We start from the raw sequence: 22,306 nt of genomic DNA, 5'->3' as shown, positions 1-22,306 counted from the left end.
GCACATGTGGGATGTGAAATATAGACCTATTGACTATTTATAATTTGTACATGGTTTAGTTTAGTCAGTTGACATTTAATGTTTGCCTGGTCTGTCATATTATATTTTCTGCTGACAGACGCCCATATACAAGCAATACTACAGAGCATTGACAACCAAGATTACTTTTTGGAAACTAGTGGACCATTTGTAATTCATGCTCCATTGCAGCAAGTAAGCGTTCATCCCACAGTTGCACACTTTACTGGGGAGCAAAGTGGCATGTCATTTTATTTTGGTCAATCATGTGTTAAAACATACGTCAAACACAGTTTCAGAATCTTTAAATACTTGTCTGTCATTCACCTAAAAGTCAGAGCTGAAATTGGTGAGTAAATATTAACTGTTTCACTGGCTGACAGGAAATGGGGAGAGAGATGGGGGGGTGACACGCAGCAAAGATCGTCGGGATCGGGAGTGTAACTCGCGACAAACTGTCAGGCTGGCATTGCAGCCGGGTGCCTGGACCATCACATTATGGCCCAGGCCATTACTTTTACTTGTACTCCACTACATCTCAGAGTCAAATATTGTACTTTTACTCCACTACAATTATTTGGAAACTTTAGTTACTAGTTACTTTGGAAATCTTTATTATGATTAAAAAACATACATTAACCACTTCAGCCCTATATACATTTCGGCCATTTGAAAATAGCAGATCTACAAGCTCACAATGTGTCGCATCGCGACGCATTGTGAGCTTCTAGATCTGCTATTTTCAAAAGATGTTTATACATTTGAAAACTTGTAGATATAGGACATTCTGCATAATGAGTACTTTATACTTCTGGTAATTTAATGCCAATACTTTTGTACTGTACAGTACAAAACTCAAGTCAGTTAAGAATCCCAGACTTTTTACTTGTAACAGAGTATTTCCATTACAGAATTGATACTTTTAGATAAGTAAGAAATGTGAGTACTGTTTCCTCCACTGTCTAAAACGATAGCGAGAGATGGATTGCTGAGGTGGAGCGCTAAATCTACCATCAGTCAGTAGATTTGCCAAAGCCATGATACTCATTATGCTGAGTTGGTGATGCCCAGGATAGATGCCAGGACCGTGCCAGGATCCAAAGGCAACATATAATAACAATAGTTCCTGTGTTGGGTCAAAGTTGTTTGTGCTCTCATCAAGCTAATATGATCATTTTAGCAGTATTTAGAGTACATGTCACTGTTTGTGAGAAAGCTTTACATATCTATGCTGTTCCTTTACATCACAGATATAATGTAAAGAATATAACCTCTTCTCCAGACATCACTGACACCAATGCAGTCACTCATCATGTCATCATCATTTCATAAAACCTATGAATATGTATTTATTTAATACTTGTTGCAATGAAAAAAGAAAATCTAAATGTGGGCGGAACAAACCAAAATAAAAGAGGAAGAGAGGCACATGAATAAAAGAAAGACCGCTCTTCTCCTTAATTCAGAGCGTAGTGAGGAGGTGGAGAATGTCAAATGCCTGCGAAAATAATTAAATCACGAGGGTAGAAATGGCTGCAGAGAACATTTATGATAACCTTGAATTCCAAACGATAGACGATGCAACCTGCGAAGATGCTGAGATGAAGACTAGGCCTACAGCGAAGGAGAAAGATCTACAGAATATACTGCAGTCTGGTAAGAGATCTTACTAAAACTAAAAATCACCCCCAAATACTATTTAAACAGGACATTTTAAGATTTTGAACTGATTTCACTGTGTGTGTGTGTGTGTGTGTGTGTGTGTGTGTGTGTGTGTGTGTGTGTGTGTGTGTGTGTGTGTGTGTGTGTGTGTGTCCTCCAGAGATAAGACGGCACAGGCGGATTGGAGTCAGAGTTGGATTGCTTTGTGCTGTTCTGGTTCTCCTCAACATTGCTGTTCCACTCTACCTCTGTAAGTCAAGTTTAAGAAACAAAGTATTTTATTATATTTTGTTATGTATCTATGATGATCCAACATATGTTTAATCAATGAATGCATTTGAATGAGACTGTTGGATCTCCATAGACACAACACTATGTGTTTTCATGCCACGCCAGCTCGGAATGCCTGATTGGTTGCGAGCCGTGTCGCGCACCAAACATAACTGATCTACAAGATCACAACGCATCACGCTGCGGCACAAAATAAACTCCACTCGATCCAAAAACGTGTTGGCAGTCCACCTAAATGCTGTCTACAGGTCAACTACATTGAAGTATAGCCTATTCCTTGTCTAAATAGCTTGCAAATTATACATTTTATATCCATTGTATTAGGATTTTACACTGTAGGCTGAAAAATAATTAAACAATTACCAATTCTGTGGTGATCCTCAATTTGTGCTGATCCTCAATTTTGTGAGATAAATAAGTAGTAGTGTAAATAGATAATGTTGGCAGGCAGTAATAAGTAAAGTATCATCATAATCAACATTACTTTTAAAAAGAGTAACAAGTAATGTATAACGTTTTTGTAAGGAGTCCAACACTGACGTTTTTATACATACACTGGCTATATATGACCTCATACAAACATATCATTATCATTATTATTAGCATTATTATTATTAGGGGTGCAAGCACATAGTGGGTAGACACTAGGTACCCTATTGTGTTTGTTAGTTTTTTTCTTCTTCTTTGTAGATCTGCTTTTTTTCTGTGGCTTTTATAAGAGTGCTCATATACTGTAGGTAAGTAGGAAAAGCGAGAATAATCAGTCTGTGGTGGTGCTGTTCCACAACATGTGATGCATGGCTGTGTGTTAGGCTGACGGGGGTCTCCCAAGTTGGACTGGCTCACTGGCTAGGCCCAGTGGGTCATGTTTATATATATATATATATATATATCCTACTATAATTCTAGTAACCTCTGTCTGTAGTGGGTGGTGAGTGAGTAGGTGAAGCTACCCGGTTCTCCTCATTGGCTGGACCAATTGCTCTGATTTTGCACACAGCCATTGACCATTACCATCTGAACTTAACTGTGAAGCCCGTTTTTCAATTTCATCAAATCTCAGCTTCTTATTAGCGTTTATGTGTCAAACAATGTCGCCTCCCGGGTTGCCAGATCATGTGCGCATATCCCCCCACGGATGCGTCGACGTATGGTCTAGTATATATATATATATATTAGAGCTTTCACGACTAGAGATTTTTACAGGTCGACTAATTTGACCCAGTGGTAGTCGACTAGTCGACTAGTCGAAATTTAAATAAAATAAAAAAAAATACAAAAAAAAAAATGTTTTTTTTTTTTTGGGTTGGCACTGTTTTAATACCATCCTACTACTATATTACTATTATTATTATCCTCCTGCCCTTATTTTTATGGCGTTTTAAGGGAAGCGCTTCTGGCACAGCAGCACAGCACCACAGGAGCGTCTCCAAGGATCCCTATTGCCCAATAATAGGCTTTTATTGGGCATGCTTTTGACCCCCTTTTGATAAAAAATTAAGTCAGGAGGATAATAATAATAGTAAGATGGGCCATTACTATAGCATAAAAAAAAAAAAAAAAAAAGTTTTTTCATTTTTTTTTCAACTATTCGACTAGTACCAACAAGGTCGACTAGTGGTTATACTAGTCGACTAGTTGGTGAAAGCCCTAATATATATATATATATATATATATATATATATATATATATATATATATATATATATATATATACATATATACACATACACACACACACACACACACACACACACACACACACACACACACACACACACACACACACACACACATATATATATATATATATATATAAAGCCATAGTTACTCAAGTACAGTCCAACTTGGGAGATCCCCGTCAGCCTAATACACAGCCATTCACTACATGGAAGTTTTGGAACAGCACCAGGGACCGACTCTCCTCAGTACTCCTCCTATAAGCACTCATCCTGGGCATAGAAGCTACCGAAAAACCCACCACGTGTGGTCCTTAACTAATGATATTAACTTTGGTTAAGTCATAATGACTTCATTATTAATTAACAGGAATTAATGACAAATTCATGATGAATGAACAATGAATTAACGTGTGATTTAAGCATTAATTAAGCGTTTATTACGTGTATGAATTGGTATGAGCAAGTGTTACCCTAAAACTAAATCTAAATTAGCTGTCAATTTTTTTTTTGGCACACTATCATGTGCTTTCCTTATGTTCCACAAAGACACAGTGTAACTACTTTGACCTTACATCTCCATCAACACTCTCAGGGCCTGTAGTGCTCTTTCTTGACATAAAACCATATTGCTGTTCGCTAATTGCCATCTCTCCTCTTAGCGTAGCTTCCACTACTCTTTCCCCCATAGCGTCATGCTGTGGCTAATGAGCTGTATTACCTCTATAGTTATACAACTCTGTACATCGGCCCATGTTCTTTGATTGTGCTGAATAATCCTATTAGGAACTCCACTCCAGTCTCAACCCTACAGAGCACCATGCAGACTGCTCTGTCTTTCTCTCTATGGTGCTGAAGCACTGTTACGTGTTTGCTTCAGGTGGGGGCTCTAAAACCAATGCCTTGCTCAAGGTCACTGACAGGAGTTTCTCCCTCACATGCATGTGTTTTGGTATGTGAGGAAACCCAAGTGAGCAGTGGGAAAACATACAAACTGCACAAAGAAAGAATCTCGGTCATGTGTTTTCAAGATTATTATTATTTTATTTTATTATATTATATATTATTATTTACTCCACCTGATAGATCTGCTAGCATGAAATATACTGTATGATAGGTTTCTTATCATTTATCATACACCTCAGTTTTACTTGCAGCAAGGAGTTGCGAACGACAATGTGTCAGAATTCACACTGGCGATCAGAACGTCTCACCCCAACTTTATTACAATACAAAACAGAGCTTTACAGAGCATGTGGGCGTACCTTAAGAAAGTAATCAGAGTATTTTCTCCCAGTCAGTTTAAGTACTTTCTTCTGTCTCAACAGGGGAGTGGAGAGTGGAGATCAGAGAGGAGTTAACTGATAGCAATGGAATGTCAATAGCACTTTCACAGGGGCCCACTTAGTAAAAACACACACACAATATGAGGGCTTAAACTCTTCATACTAAGTAATACCTACACACATAGTAAAATGAATACACTTATATATCAATTAGATGAACACATTAAAATAAGAAAAGAACTTAAAAACACACATTAACCCCAATTACTTTATGTACACATGAATACTGAAAATAGGTTCCTTCACTGTACTTTAATAGTAACAATTGACTTGCTGCAGTAGGTGTACATTGTTTTAATCAGTAGATCTCCCATTTTTATACTGTTTCCATACAGATCACTCCAACAAGGTGGAGAGAGACCAACTAGTCAACAATTACAACCAAGTACAGGCCAGGAATACCAACCTGACTGAAGACCGAGAACAGTCACAGACCAGTTTTAACCTACTGACTAAACAGAAAGGCCAGTTACAGAGCAGTTCTGACCGGTTACAGACTAGGTTTGACCAGTTACAGACCAGACATAACAACTTGACTAAAGAGCGAGATGACATGAAGATGAGGCTCTGTGGTGAGTGAGACATCGCTGTTTTTATTCATTGTTACATCATGTTGTTCAGCATTTGTCATTCATTTGAGAGAGAGGGAGAAAACAAATAAACAGTGTCCAACTTTATTGTTTTGTTGTTAGAATCACCTGGATGGCAGAAGTTTGACAGAGGTTGTTATTACATCTCTACTGAGAAGAAAACCTGGGAGGAGAGCAGACAGTGGTGTAGAGACAGACAATCGGACCTGATTGTCATAAAGAGCAAAGCAAAACAGGTAGTGTGTGTGTGTGTGTGTGTGTGTGTGTGTGTGTGTGTGTGTGTGCGCGCGCGCGCGCGTGCGTGCGTGCGTGCATTTGAGTAATTGTGCGTGCGTGCGTGCTTGTATGTTTGTTTGTATGTTTGCATGCTTGTATGTTTGCATGTGTGCATGACTTGGCTTCACACATGTGTGCATTGTATCCTATTCCACTTAGTGGAGACACACATCTATTGTACAGTTTGTACATCAGTGACCATCAGTTTTTCTGTTCAGGACTTTGTTGCCAGTTTCAACAAGAGAATATGGCTGGGTTTGACCGACAGAGACAGCGAAGGATCATTCCAGTGGGTAGATGGAACGCCACTGACCACACCAACGTAAGACTTATCATCTTCATTTTACCATATCTACAAGCTACCAACACTTTACGATGCTACATATGATTAGCTTGTACAACTGTTCTTTTTAAACATGCACCATCACGCAAAGTTACGAGCGCAGTACTGATAAAGTTACTGATGAATTGAGTACAATGGACCACAATGGAAACAACCCCCCAGGGGCTTCTATCAAATCAAATCAAATCAACGTTTATTTATATAGCACATTTCACATGACAGAGTCAAACAAAGTGCTGTACAGGTGAAGAAACACACAACAAAGAGCAAACAATGCAAAATAAACAGACGTAGAATACAAAAATTAAGTGCAAATAAAAACAAATCAACCATTAGCACCAGTCGATGGGGAGGCAGGGATACATCAGATGCCACTATAGGCCAGGGAGAAAAAATGAGTCTTTAGTTGCGATTTAAAAGTAGCTAGCGACTGGGCCGCTTTGATATGCAGGGGCAGAATATTCCAGAGCCTGGGAGCAGCCACTGCGAAGGCCCGGTCGCCCCTGTTTTTTTTTGTGGGTGTTGCCGGCACCTCCAGCAGTAGCTGGTCAGCCGACCTCAAGGCTCTGGGTGGAGAATGATTGGAAATTAGATCGGCAAGGGACGGGGGTGCCAACCCATTTCGAATCTTAAAAACAAACATTAAAATCTTAAAATCTATTCTAAAACGGACAGGGAGCCAATGGAGCGAGGCTAAAACCGGAGTGATGTGGTCACGCTTCTTTGTCCCGGTGAGGAGACGGGCAGCAGCGTTTTGGACCAACTGCAGGCGCCTCAGTAATGATTGGTCAATGCCTATATATAAGGAATTACAATAATCCAATCTTGACGAGATAAAAGCATGGATGACCCTCTCGAGGTCATGTTGCGAGAGATAAGGCTTGATCTTGGCTAGGAGTCTGAGGTGAAAGAAGCTGGTTTTAACGACCGAGCTAACCTGTTTGTCTAATTTGAGTGCTGAATCTAGAGTGACACCAAGATTTTTTTTTACAGAGGAGTGGTTATAAGTGCTAAGGGGACCAAGGATGACGGGTGGAAGAATGGGAGAATCGAGGCCGAAAATTATGATTTCTGTCTTGCTGTCATTTAAATTAAGAAAGTTTGAGCTCATCCAAGATTTTATGTCTGCTAGGCAGTCCTGTAGTAATTGTGATGGGTTATGGTCTGGGTTATTTTTTGGTTTAAGGGGCAGGTAAATTTGGATGTCGTCGGCGAAGCAATGAAAAGATATATTGTGTTTGGCTATGATTTCACCTAGGGGCAGTATATATAATAAAAAGAGTATGGGGCCCAGGATTGAGCCTTGAGGGACTCCACAGGTAAGAGGGGCCATAGAGGACGAGAATTCACCAAGTTCGACGGAAAAACTCCTATTTGTTAGATATGATTTAAACCATTGTAGGGCGGTGCCAGTAATGCCTACATTATGTTCGAGACGCGCTAATAAAATGTTGTGGTCTACCGTGTCAAAAGCGGCTGTCAAGTCAAGCAGAACCAGGACAGCTGGGCTGCCAGAGTCTACAGTTAAAAGAAGGTCATTAAAAACTCTTAAGAGTGCCGATTCTGTGCTGTGACCTGATCTAAAACCGGACTGGAATTTTTCATAGATATCATGGGTATTTTAAAACAGTTGCAGTTGAGCATAAACTGTCTTTTCCAGGACCTTGGACATGAATGGCAGCTGGGAAATGGGTCTAAAATTTGATAAAAAATTGTGGTAAAGGCTGTACCACAGCGTGTTTAAAGACTTCTGGGACACACCCTGTGTTGAGGCATGTGTTAATAATTGTTAAAACTAGAAGCTCGCCCCCGCTACGCGGGGGCTCGCGTCTAGCCCGCGGCCACGCCCACGTAGCGCCCGCGGCCACTTGGCAACTCATATAAGTGGCGTAGCGTCATGAGGGTCAGTGGGGCCGTGGCTCGGTCAGTGAAGACCCTGTAGTGCGGATGATATGTGGCATAGAGGGGCAGATTGTAAATCCCCAGAGGAAACATCCGTGGGCTACCATTGGTTCAGCGATGTGTGCGGTCGCCCTGCGGCCCCTCCTCCTCCACCAATGTGCAGTATTGAGAGCCCTGACGTCACAACAATTGGAGCGATGGGCACTGCACTGTGGTTGGTTAGGGTACACCTAGGGCCCAGGTAGAACCCAGTTAAAGCCTGCATGGGCAAACCCAGGTAGGACCCGCCTTGATCCCACATAAACATGGGTAGTTGGGGCCCACCTAAGGGCCAGGTAGAAGCTACTTATAGGCTGCATGGGCATCGCAGTTGGGACTGAAGTGGATGCGGCTGACATTGCTGACATGGGGTCCATATGGTTTAGCCCACCTTGAAACCATATGGGAACTACGCTGGCATGCTGGCTGTAATGCAAACGCTGCATCATACCTGCAGTGTGTAGTTTGATGTTGTGTGTGTAGCAGATATACCTGCAGTGTGTAGATCAATGTCCATATGAAAGTCAATGCCCAGCAGTGTTTTTTTTCCCCAGCAGAGTTTGTAGTGTCTCTGTCTCTCTCTGGAAGAGGTTGCACATGAACTCTGCAGCCGCACTGAGGCGCTCCAACACAAACACTCTGACATTAAGCTGCTTCACACAACAAACATCAGCACGACGCTGCTGTTTGTCCAAAAGACACAATATCTCCTCTCCCACCGGCGTCATGTGTTCATTTATCGACAGCCGTACAGACTCCTTTTGACACATTTTACCTCGTTTATCCAGCTCTCACTGACTCATCGGGCTGTTATTTTGCTGCGATCAAGTCAACGATGTGAGAGATTAGCTATCACAGACGGACGGACAGGGGGTGAAACATAGTCTTGCGCCATGCCTTTCGGCCTGGCGGAGACAATAAAAAAAGGAAAGTAAAGGAAATGAGCATTTCTGCAACAAAAGTAGTCAACAAACTATACTATGAAAACATGGGCCACATTGTCAAAGAATGTAAGAAAGAGGCAGTCATGTAGAAAATAGCCGATCTACAAGCTTACAAAGCCTCTCAACGTGAGGCGTTTTGAGCTTGTAGATCGGCTATTTTCACAATATGTACTTGTGGAACGGAGTCAAACAGAATGGGGGGGTCCCCAGATCAAGTACGTTTATTTGGGGGGGGGGGGGGGGGGGGGGGCGGCGTGAAAGGGTTGATAAGCACTGCTGTAATCGGAGCGAAATTATCTGAAATTACTACATGACCATAATGCAGCCTAACATGCGTTGCACGGGGCGGTCCTGCCATTACGTTAGTTACTGTAGTTGCTGTGGAGCTACATAGTTCTCCAGAAGACACACACAAACATACACCATCTACAATGGACTAACTGAGCAGCAATATTGACATTCACCACACGAACGTGCATTGTTGACAAAGTGATTGCACAGCCGCTGCAGGCATGACAACCACGTTAGCGTTAGCGACATGGCAGCTATCACAGCGCCTCGCCCTGTCCGTCGTCGCTGGGACTAACTGTGATGGCTACAGCAGTAACAGCAAGCTGTCTGCGATGCCATTGTCTGGAGACTGCTCTTAGCGTGACACGACCAATGAGAGTGAGCGCTGTAGTTGTTGCTAAGATACGGTGGCGTCTCTGCCCCATAGCTTGTAGATCTCTCACGCATGATTGGCGTAGGCTGCGTTGCCAGGTCTGACTGTTTGTATAAGCGATTTTGGGCTTATTTGGGTGCACTTTTGGGCTCGTTTCCATAGACCACGGCAGCGCTTATTTCTTTCCCGTGACCGATGTGGCAAAAAAAGTGCAAAACGAACCATCCGGAAGTAAATTGCGAGATGAAATATATAGCACTTTTTGATTATTAGAGAAGGAGACACATGTGAAGGTTGAAAATGAAAGGTAGGAGATTATATAGTTTTTCATGAGGGATTTTTGTAGCAAGTTGTGAGAGAATTGGGCCACTCCTGTGGGCGGGGGGCTGATTAGAACCATTGGGGTTTGAAAGGAGACGCTCTCTGTTTGAGTGATAAGATTGTAGGCCCGACTGAGCTAAAAAAAAAAATTAGGAGGCGAGAGGGAATGCTGTCAGATGGGCAATTTGTGGGCCGTAGGTGACTGACTATATCTGACAGTGCAGAGAGGGATATGGGATTGAATTTGTCGAAGGATGCATGACGTAGAGGAGGGGCAGGGACATGGAAGGCAGGTGTATGAGCGGATCTGAGGGTATTGATTTTATCAATAAAAAATGTTAAAAAACTCTCACAGAGGGTGGATGAAGGCACAAAGGAGGGTAAAGTGCGTGGGTTTACGAGGGTATTAAAAACATTAAAAAGAACTTGGGGTTTGTGGCAATTATTAGAAACTATAGTGGCGATATAGTCCGTTTTGGCGCGTTTGACGGCTATTTGGTAATCAGAGAAGCGGTCCCGTAGGATCTCTAATGAGACGTGGAGTTTGTCTTTTTGCCATTTTCTCTCGGCTTGCCTGCATAGGCGTCTAAGAGCGCGGGTTGAGTCGTTGAGCCATGGCTCAGAAAGTGCTTTAGTGCGTGAATTCCTGAGGGGGGCAACGGAGTTGAGAATATCAGTGCATGTGAGGTTAAACCTGGAGATTAGTGTCTCGGCACTGCAAGCACCACTGTCGTTGGGAGGGTGAGGTGATGAGGCGTTAAAAATAGCAGAGAATTGTGATGGAGTTGAGGGGTTAATCGCACGCGAGCGGCGTGTGGCGGCAATAAAAGTAGGCTCTGAGCAGGGAATAGAGACAGTGAATGAAATGGGAATATGATCCGAGGTTGAGGAAAAGGGGCACAGTACAATGGGGGAAACAGTGAGTCCGTGGGACAGAACAAGGTCTAATATGTGACCCTTATTGTGAGTCGGGACTCGGGACAGTGACGGACTGGGTGAGGTTATAGCAATCTAATAGATTTAGGAAGTCTTTGACTAGAGGTTTAGACTCGCAACAAACGTGGACGTTAAAGTCACCTGAAATAAGTATATGGTCATATTGCATCATAGCTCCAGAGAGAAAGTCATTGAAATCAGTTATGAAGTCCTTGTTGTATTTGGGAGGCCGGTATATCACCGCACAAAAAACAGGGGATGACAATTTCAGTTCGAAGGACTGCAGTTCAAAGCTGGAGTAGCTAGCTTCGGATTGAATCGGTAGACAGTTGTGACTAGCTTTGAACACTGAGGCTAGGCCACCACCAGTGCCAGTGGTACGTGGGGAGCTGAAGAAGGTGCAGTTGGGGGGAAGCAATTCGGTGAAGGATACACACTCTCCAGCCTGGGTCCAGGTTTCAGTTAAAAACATAAAATCCAAATTGCGTGAAGTAAAAAGGTCATTCAAAATAAAGGTTTTAAGTTTGATTGATCTGGTGTTAAATAAGACCATGTTAAGGTTAACCTCAGGGCTAGGATGGGATAGAGCACGTCTCAGGGGCCTCAGGTGGGCATGTCCAACACCTTGGCTCTGGTGTGCACCGAGTTCTAGTGTTCCTTTTAGCATAACCTTTGACTGTACTACCTGTACTGTTAACAATCGTGTTAATAAAGTATTCAATCAATCAATCAATCAATCAATGACGCAGCCTATGTGCAGATCTATGGATATATGGTCTGGGGCAGGTCAGGTACACACATACAGGAATACTTTCAACATTTGCAAGTATCGTCATTTGTTTATTTCAGTCAAAGATACAAATATAGTTGTCCATTATACACGTTGTGCAGGCATGTTTGAGAGGCTTCATTATGTTTAGTGCTGCTTTTACGAAGTTTTTGACTCCTTCTGTAAGGATAATTAATTGTTAACTGTCTGGCAGTATCTCCATATTTTGACTTTTTATACTTTTTTGTAAATTAACACTGCATTCCCTATGTAAATTAACATTGACCCCAGTGTTTTAGTTATGAGTTTGATCTCTCTGATGAATATCATCTGTTTGAAGACGCTGTTTAAATGCTATGGGGAGGTGTTCTTTCCTACCCGACTCTCTCCTCCTTGCTCTGTCATCGGACACTGGGAGGATTTCTGCATAAAATGGTAGCCTATATTGAAAGTAGGTTATTATAATCCATAACGTGTTAGTTGGACGCTGGTTGCAAACAGTCAACGTTTTATCCTCCACATCTTGTCATTGTCGTCACCCGTCATATAATACTTATTATATTAATATAGTAAGTGAATTCATAAAGTCTAATGATGGTGCCATTGCCGATCAAGCTCACAACACGTTGCATCTGGTGATTTAATTTAATGACAGACGTATGTGTGATATAGTATGAACTTTACACAGCATATCGATGGCCAAAACGCAAAACCTCCTAAGTGCAAATTTCATGATTTTCAGTTTTCACTGTGGATGAGGACTATAGGCTATGCTGCACGTGCTCAGTCTGTCTGCAAGATAGTCCCGCCCATCATTTTGTCAGAAAAGTCATTTGACTAAAACCTCCTATCTTGTTCAGTGCCAATTAGTGCTAAAATGTTGAAGCGCAAAACCTCTTATCTGCACCAGAACTAGTTGAGCAGCAGACAGAGCTGAAACTTTAGAATTCTGTGTTATGTAGACCATCTAAATGTCTTTCAGTTTGTACTAATCAATTATTTTCAAAATAAAAAAGTGTCTTCCACCCTTACTATTTAAGTATTTGTTAGTAACTGTCAAGTTAATTGCATTGCCTTGTTGATTGCTAATGAATCAGTGTCAGGTGGTGAAACTTTTATAACACCAAGAGTGTGAGTTGATCAAAAATGTGATTGGTAATACTTGTTACAGTATTGTAGAATGTCTTGATCTCAAAATTAGCATAAAAAAAAACATTATTTATTAATTTGTAAGCCTAACTGTTTCTAGGTAAAAACCTCCTATGTGCATCTATGTAGATAGGAGGTCATTTTTAGGTATAGATAGGAGGTTTTGGCGTTGAACATTTTGAACTTGTGGTTAGAGGTTGTCATTGCTGCTTTGCTGTGAACATCCATGTTGTGATTTTTTATTAAATGCAGATCAAGATCACACGTGAACACCGTGGCAGCCAACAACCCTGTGAGAATATTGTGTTGTGTTGGTTGGGGGGTATGAGGGTATGGGGGTGGGATGGGGTTTGGAGTTATGGGGTGTGGGAGGTGTGGGTGGCGGTTGGGGTGTTATGGGGTGGGGGGTGCATGAGGGCTTGGGTGGGTGGAGTTTGGGGGTTGTGGTGTGTTGGTTGGGGGCATGGGGACCGGGGGTTCTGGGAGTGGGGGTAATGGATTGGATGGGATTTGGGGGTACGAGGGTATGGGGTGGGATGGGGTTTTGAGTTATGGGGGTTGAGAGATGTGGGATGGCAGTTGGGGGCTATGGGGTTTGTGGGAGTGGGGGAATATTGCAGGTGGTGGAGTTGGGGGGTAGAAGGTATGGGGGGGGTTTTGTTGAGGGGGGCATAGGCAAGTTAGGCCAGATCATATAGGATAGGGTCTTTGCGATGCGAGAGTGTGGTCTAGCCAACACCAACTCGGGACTCCTGAAGTGGAATGGGGTTTTGATTTATGGAGGTGGAGAGGTGTGGGCTGGCAGTTGGGGGGGTGGGGTTTGTGGGAGTGGGGGAGTATTGCAGGTGGTGGAGTTGGGGGTAGAGGGTACGGGGGGGATTATGTTGAGGGGGCATGAGTCAGTTAGGCCGGATCATATAGAATAGGGTCTTTGCGATGCGAGTGTGGTCTAGCCAACACCAACTAAGGACTCCTGAAAAGCTGCCCTCCACACTCTCCTATCTAGCATCAGGGTTTTGAGCTCTACAGTGTTGTTGGCTAAGCTGTTACACCGAAGTGCATCTACGTAGGTGGTGCACTTCCTGTCTTTCCTGGCTTTGCCCTGGGTTGGCTCCCATAGTGTCAGTTTGCTTGCCATTAGTTACAGTATGGGTGCCTGACGCAGTGCCCTGCCTCATCCTTCTCTCTCTGACTTTGTCTGTGACACATGGTAGGTTCCCGTAGAGGACCACATTTCTGATTTGGCCCGTCCATGTGACTCCTAGTGCCATTCATAGCATTCTTGTGTAGACTCCATCCAAGGCCATTTCCTGTTGTGCTGTGATGGTCCATGTCTCAGCCCCATACAGCAGTACTGACTCAACTGTAACTATATGAACAGCCGCCTCTTGAGGTCTTCTCCCATGTCTGATTTCCACACTCTCCTCATCCCATGCAAGGCATTCCAGTCAAGTGCCCCCCGGACCTTCAGGTCCTGCTCCATTGAAGCAGTCCAGGCCCAGGTTATTTGAAGGACTGCCTCAAGTCCTGGACTGAGGCACTGCCTGGACTGCCTCAAGTAGCGTGTCTCCATCATCTGAACCATCTTCTCAGGAACTCCGTAGGCCCGGAGAATGTTCATCAGTTTCCCCCGGTGGATGGTGCCAAAAGCCTTTTGGAAGTCATGAAGGTGATCGCCACTGAAAGATTCATCTCTTACTCCTTCCAGTATCCTCCTCAGCACCAGTATCTGCCCGTCTGCTGTTCGCTCTGGGCGGAAGCCGTTCTGCGAGTTTCTCAGTACAGGGTCTAAGATGGGTCTAAGACGGTTGAGGATCATCCTGTTAGCCGCCTTGGTGACTTGTGAGCTCAGGTTAATGCCTTGGAGGTGTCCGTCTTGGTGAGGTCGCCTGACTTTGGTACTGGATCGATGATCATTTTGCTCCACAGCTTCGGCAGCTCACTAGACGTGTGTGCTTGATGAAATCCAACACCACCTCGTCTATGGGCACATACATCAGAACCTCTGCTGTCACTCCATCCTCCTCTTGCCTCACTTGATAGTAGCCTTGGCCCTCTGGTACTCATCCATGGTAAATGATCCATGATCTGGTATGGGAAGGTCATGGAAGACAAGAGCATCGGATCATCCTCTTCTTCTGCTGGTACCATGTTTCAACTCCTTCCTCTGCGCTTTCTCCCCAGATCTTGGAAGATTGAGAAGAGCTTCTGCCAGAAATTCATTGATGAGCTTCCAGCTCTTGCCATGCTTCTGTTTAACATGCACCTTTTTAATATCCCTGATCTTTTGGCTCAGCTCCTGTTTTTCGAGTTGCATACACTTGGTATAGCTACTCCTTCCTCCGCTTATATTCCTCCCTCAGACCCTCTCCTTTTCGGTCAGCGACAAAGCCCCTGTGTGCTGCTCTTATCTCCTCCCTGGCTTTGGTGATTCTAGGGTCAAGGCATCCGTCTTTCCTCCTTGCTTATAGGCTCTTTAAGACATTCAATGATCTTACATACTATTCCACTATCCACACTGGACACAAGGTTGGTGATCCAGTTGTATGAGTTAGGGGAGTTGGAGGGCATGAGGGTTTGGGGGGTGTGGTGTGCTGGTTGGGGGGGAATGGGGGTTGTGGGAGTGGGGGGGTATTTCAGGTGGTGGAGTTGGGGGTAGAGGGTATAGGGGGGATTATGTCGAGGGATGCCTGGGCCAGTTGTTTTCTAGTCCACCTAATTGTATTCCTGTTGTCCTTTTTGTACATTTTATTTTTAAGCACTTTCATTTTAGATTCTTGTTGTGAGCACTGCCCTGCAAACTTTGTTTTGTTTTTGAATAAAATAAAAAAGCATTCAATGCAACTCAGTGGTGTGTTCTACCGTGTCATGCTGTATACAGTGCAGATTTTTTTGGAAGAAGGCGTATACAGTCTACTAACCATTCCATCCATTGAAAACGCACTAGCGTATACCCACAACCACGCGCATTTCGTGCAGGGAATGATTATCGTATACCTCAAAAAAAAAAAAAAAATAGACCACACCACTGATGCAACTGTTTTCAGCTGTAAATGTATGTATTTGCAGCTAGTACTATTTGTCATTATGTAGTTAAGCAATCACTTTACATTGAATGCAAAAGCTCCTATCTGCAGAATTATCCAGGAAAAGTGGGGAAAAACCTCCTATCTGCATTTGCAATATGAAATCAGTGTAATTAACATATCATAATGTAATATAGTCCAGACATCCAGAAACGGTGTATTATGTGATGGGTTTCATAAAAAAATAGCATTGTGCAAAGAAAATACAACATTTTGTAGTTTTATTTTTCATTTTCCCAACAATTAACATTTTTCAGATAGGAGGTTTTGCGTTTTGGCCATCGATATGTTCTGCAATGTTTTCTAGCCTATCTAGTTAGTTGTCTCATCCAACATCACACTCCTAGTAGCACACAAAGTGTGCACACAACCAGACGTGCACTCACACCAACGTGCACGGTCTTCTGACCCATAGGCCTACACCCCTCTCCCTCTTGGAGAAGAGTACGCTACTGTAGGTTTTATTTTCAACGTTTTGAATTGTCTCTTTTGAGACCCTTTACAATGTTTTTAAACAGGCAGTTCAAAAAAATGTATTAGTATTATCATTATTTAATAATAAATGTAATAATAATAATAATTGGCTAATAACTGACTTCATGTTAACATCCCTACGACATGTAAATGTGTAGCTATCTTAAAATGAATAGGTTATACATACTGTAATTGTAATTGCTAGGGTAATAAGGTAAGGTACAGTAGACCTTTATTAAGGGTGCTTATCCTCCACTACCAGATGCATATTCGATGTTATTTTCAGCCAAATCATAATGCTATAGGCTACATGATAATACCTTTCAGTATTTATTCTACAGTAGAAGTAGCCTACCATTTCTATTGTTGTTTATATGGAATACAGCCTGATTGTGAAGCTTTGCTACTAGTTTGGTATAAATGATACCATAGTCTAGTAGGTTTATCTAACCAGTTATATAATCATACTAGTTATATGCAGTTAGCAAACAACTGGAAGCCCAACAACTGTTATATTGATCTGCTTTAAAAAAAAATAAAAAAATAAAACATTTCACTGCTCAGATAATTAGGCCTACTGTACGTTTTGAAGTTATTAAATACAAAATGAATGAAATAACTCCCATATCGTCCTGGAGCACGCCTACCCCTCTAGTGCAGTGGTTTGCAACCCTTTTCATATCATGGTCCATTATTTATTTGGCATTTGAGCCACAGACCACCATTTGATGAGATTTAGACTCTCAGACCCAAGACTTACATTTTGTTAGTTGGATAAGATTTTGTCCACAATTCCATCCATGCTGTATTGATGTTGGTTCCATAGTAGAGACAACACGCAAACGTTGATCAAAAATAACAATTTTTCTACATTTTCTATTTGTGTAGACTTCTTGTAAATTAAGTAATGCAGATATTTAACAATAATTTAACTCTTGAGAGTTTAAAATGAAACCAAATGGACCTGTAAGGGTCCATTTGGTTTCATTTTACACATTCAAGAGTTAAAGATCAAATAAGGGTCCATTTGGTTACCAACTCTCCATCATTTAGCTGGGGACCACCTGGAACCCCCTCAAGGACCACTGGTGGTCCCTGGACCAGTGGTTGAGAACCACTTCTTTAGTGCATCAGCATTCCCAACAGTGCCATCTACTGGCTTGAAATAGTCAAGACACAGCAAATTCCTGCAACCGCAAGGCACTTCAAGCGCATCAATAGGCTACTGCTCCACTGGGCTGCATGCGCAGCCTGTTTGATACCAACTAATAACTTATATAATTACTAAGGAATAATAAGTAACTAGTAATGTATTACTATTCCTGAGTAATTATAACCAACACTGGTTATGAGATCCAGGTGAACCGTGACATTTATATTAGTGAAATATATACAAATAGGCTAATTATAAACTTTATTTTATTTCTTTTACTTTATCAGTACTTTGTGTGCACTCATTTCTCAATCCTAAAATAAATATTTTAACTATTTATTCATTCATTCATCCATTTATCCCACACATTTTTAAAAGTGGCAAAAATAGCCGATCACCAAGCTTACATTGCAATGCAACATGTTGTGAGCTTGTAGATCGGCTAATTTAGCAATGAATACGTTTGAAAACTACTGAATATAAAATGAGATGATGATTAAAAAACAAACGATTTAGAGTGAAAAACAATCCTTGTAAAAGTATTGTATTAATTATATGTTCCTACTTCTACAGGTACTGGCAGCCTGGTCAGCCTCATGGTGAAAGCAACATGAACCCTAATGCAGAAGAAGACTGTATTGAGTATTATGATGGGTCTCATTCTTCCTCTTCTGATATAGGATGGAACGATGCAAAGTGTTCTTGGTTCGCCTTCTGGCTCTGTGAAAGAGCTCTGTGCTGAAACCATCATGTTCACAATGTATCAGTTAGCTGGTGTGTTGGTACAGCTACATGATGGCTGTGTTTACAAGTGGTAGTTTATGTGTTTGCTTTGGGTTGTCTGCCTTGCATTTCTACCCAATATGCACTGTAGACATTATATTATAATTTTTATTCATATTTTCATTATTTAGTTAAAGGGAGCCTATAGATAGAATGTGAATAACATTAATCTAACAGCCATCTGTTCCATTTTAATACCATGTTTCATGTAGATTAATATAATGTTTGTTCTGTTGTCTTAAAACAGTGCAGTTCTCATCTATTTCTCACCAGTATTAAGCATTGTATTTCATTTTATTTGCCATTTAACTTTCTTATTGATTATGTGCTTTACATAACCACTTAAGCCCTATTTTATACTTTGGCTATTATAAAATAGCAGATCTACATCTACAAGCTCATTGCAATGTGTTGTGAGGTTGTAGATCTACAGGACCACAATGAAAACAAGTCCTTGGGTTTTTGTTATTCTTTTAGCATCATTGAAAAATCATACCACTGTACTATTTGCAAACTGTTAATAAAGTATTCAATAAATCAAATATTATTTTCATTCTTTGGTTAAGATTTTCCTCTTGTAAAGGACAATTAATTGTCAAGTAAAAATTGTAATCGTGACAACCCTAACCATGTGGTCCATGGTCCGCCTGAGGTCTCCTCCCATCGGAACGAGCCCTGAGGACCTCCCTAGGGAGACTTTACCCATGAAGCATCCGTACTAGATGCCCAAGGAGCAACCACTCATAATTATAGCTTGAATGTATATATACTGTAGCGCCTTTCATGAAACCAAGGACCCTTTACATCAAAAACTATGAACAAACAAACCACCAAACAAAACAACAAACAACAACTATTTGCCACAAGCCAAATCTGATTTTAATATATTGTTAATTCATTAAAGAATAAAGAACGCACCAGTGCCAACTCAGGTCTGTTTTAGTAAGTACAGAGGGTCTAAGTGGTTAAGTATAGATCTAGAGGCATGACGCACTGCTCACGGTACGTGCGGGCAGTGACAAATATCACCCTCCCCGCCCGGCTTTCATCCCCGGAACACGGGTCAATTGTGTTCGTGTAGACACTCGACAAAGCCGGATGCACCATGCTGGATTTTAAGCCACAACCTCTGCAGTGGTTAGCAGGCACTTTACCACTGCACGACCCGTGTGCCCCTTTTAGAGAAAACTTACCAAGGTCCACTACTGGCCATTTTCTGTATTTTGTGATTATATTGAACTGTTGGTGCTACTTTATATGTTTATGAATTGAATACCAAGTGTGAACCACTGATCTTAGTATTAGTGAAACAGGGGCTTGGTTCATGACAGAAGGCAAGAGTTTATCATCTTCAACAGACAACATCAGGCTTGAAGGAGCTATAGCTCAAGTGGTAGTGTGGCAGTGTGTCCAAAGGTCAAGGGTGTTGTTCCTGTCTATGGTCATGGGTGAGAGTAAGAGTAATTCTGAAGAAAGTGTGAGACTTCTAAAGTGCTGATGACAGCACTTGCAGTTTCATGTACTGTACATAAATACATATTTCAGTTCCTTTTTTTTTCTTGGAAATCGTATTTTCAGATGATTCGTGATTCGTCAGAAAGTGTCTTTCCAAGTTCCCTTTCTCACCCATCTGTTGTTAGTGGGACAAAGCTGTGTCCAGTTCCTCTCACACACACACACACACACTCTCACACACACACACACACACACACACACACACACACACACACACACACACACACACACACACACACACACACACACACACACACACACACACACACACACACACACACAGAGAGCAGCAGCAGCCTCAGCAGCTACTGTATAATCCGACTGAAAAATCCGGCATTGACCCTAAATTCTCTCTCTTTCTCTCTCTCACCCACACACACACACACACAGACACACACACACACACACACACACACACACACACACACACATACACACACACACACACACACACACACACACACACACACACACACACACACACACACACACACACACACACACACACACACACACACACACACACACACACACACACACACACACACACACACACACACACACGCGATAGGAGGTGAAGTGTCCGTCTCAGCTTTAACAGCCATCTTTATGAAAAAAGACTGTCATGTTATTAGTTGATACTTCAGCCTTGCTGTCCATTTTGCATGGACATCGTATGGCTTTTGTCTCTCAATGTCTCTTCCCAAACTCATTCTCAATAATGTTGTCTCATCTCGTCTCATTAGCTTTGGTTTAACAGTAGTAATACTCCAGTACTAAACAGGTTACACACCTGGACCAAGATATGCTGCCAGGGTCATTCCTGCTGCACTGCACCTCTCCGCTGATATGATTGGTTAGGGTTCACATTCAGACCCATCATCAAATTACATTATGTGACCCCCCCCCCTCAAAAAAAAAAAGAAAAAAGAAAGTGATAAAGAGAAACGAGGAAAAAAACTTCTTAACTAACTTCTTGGTAAGTGAAAAGTACCCCACAGTTGTACTTCCTCTTATAGGAACACAGAAAAAGGTTGGAGTGTGCGGCTTAAATGGCTAAAGGCATGGAGGTGAGTGCCGGCGTAGTCATCTAAGGTCCTCGCTACACGCAATCGTGGAGTGTGCGGCTTCGATGGTCAAGAGCAGTGGACGTGGGATGACAGGTGTGATTAGGAGGGGGTGTGGCCAAGGAGGGAGGTTCCGGGGGGGTCGTGTACCCAGATACTTTGGCTTGGGGGTCCAAGGCTTGAAACTGTGCTGAGGTAGGTTGAGGGACCCCGCCTGGAACCTGGAGAATAGCATAGAGGTATAAAAGAAGAGGGAGGGAGGGAGGGTTACTGGAAACTATGCACACCGCTATTTTTGAAAGTTGGGTTTCAATACCCCAGTGATTGGCAGGGGAGGAGTTGTCAGCTTGATTGGAGATAGGTGAGTGGTTGGCACAGGGTGGCACGGGGTGGAGTTGCCAGTGGCTGGTTAGAGTTGTGTTTGATTGTCTTCTCCTTCTTCTAAAATGCTGATGACATCACTTGCAGTTTCATTTACTGTACAGTATATAGATTTATACCAGATTTACACCAATGGTGTTGAATACCATCATGAGGCTGATTGCGTGCAAAGTTTCATGGCATTCGGTCATTGTTCACAGACACACACACTGACACGGACGCATGGACACACAGACGGACAGACAGGAGCAAACACTCCGGCCTTTGGCGTGCGTGCGTGCGTGCGTGCGTGCGTGCGTGCGTGCGTGCGTGCGTGTGTGCGTGCGTGCGTCCGTGTGAGTGTGTGTGGGTGAGAGAGGGAGATGGGTGTACTTTCAGTCAAGAAAAAATGTCTTGTTAATCTTGATGATCGTGCTCCACATATTGTATCACCCGTTTCCACCAGGCACTTGCTATTGTCTTTCTCGCTGTCGTATTCCAATAAATACCATATTATATAGGACTGTGCCGCTTTCTCCCAACATTCGGCGTCGCCATTATGCCAAAGTGACGTCAGTGCTGCGCACAGTGCAGAATGTAAACAACAAGCGTAGTGAGAGGAATACCAAAAAGCTCGCCCCAAAACACAGTCGCCCCGGGGCAAATACGGTAGTATTCACCTGGTATTCCGAAAATTCAGTAAACTGTGCCTTAACCTAACCTTATTCCTAAACGTAACCTCAGTAAAACGGTGCCTAAACCTAACCTTATTCCTAACCGTATCCTCAGTAAAACAAATACAAGAATACAAGAACCGCTGGTCAGCGAAAAAAATGGGGGGCGAGCGTGTTTTGGGGCTAGTCATCCGGTTACCCGTCAGAGGACCGCACATGGTGCTGTACGGGCACCGTACAGCACCAAATGAATCGAATTAATTTA

General features: G+C 42.5%; 1 protein-coding gene across 1 annotated transcript; it reads left to right on the top strand.

The window, feature by feature from the left end:
• Window positions 1-1,506: 1,506 nt before the first annotated feature.
• On the top strand, window positions 1,507-18,878 carry LOC311035416 (uncharacterized protein). Its single transcript, XM_084043597.1, has 6 exons — window positions 1,507-1,674; window positions 1,841-1,930; window positions 5,332-5,568; window positions 5,689-5,822; window positions 6,081-6,184; window positions 18,216-18,878. The coding sequence occupies exons 1-6, from the start codon at window positions 1,548-1,550 to the stop codon at window positions 18,382-18,384; spliced, it is 861 nt and encodes a 286-aa protein (XP_083899723.1). The 5' UTR covers window positions 1,507-1,547; the 3' UTR covers window positions 18,385-18,878.
• Window positions 18,879-22,306: the final 3,428 nt, after the last annotated feature.

Source organism: Gymnoscopelus microlampas (genome assembly GCF_963454915.1).
Source record: "Gymnoscopelus microlampas genome assembly, chromosome: 19".
Lineage (NCBI taxonomy): Eukaryota > Metazoa > Chordata > Actinopteri > Myctophiformes > Myctophidae > Gymnoscopelus > Gymnoscopelus microlampas.
Note: the sequence above shows the minus strand (reverse complement) of the source record. Positions and strands in the feature narration are given on the sequence as shown.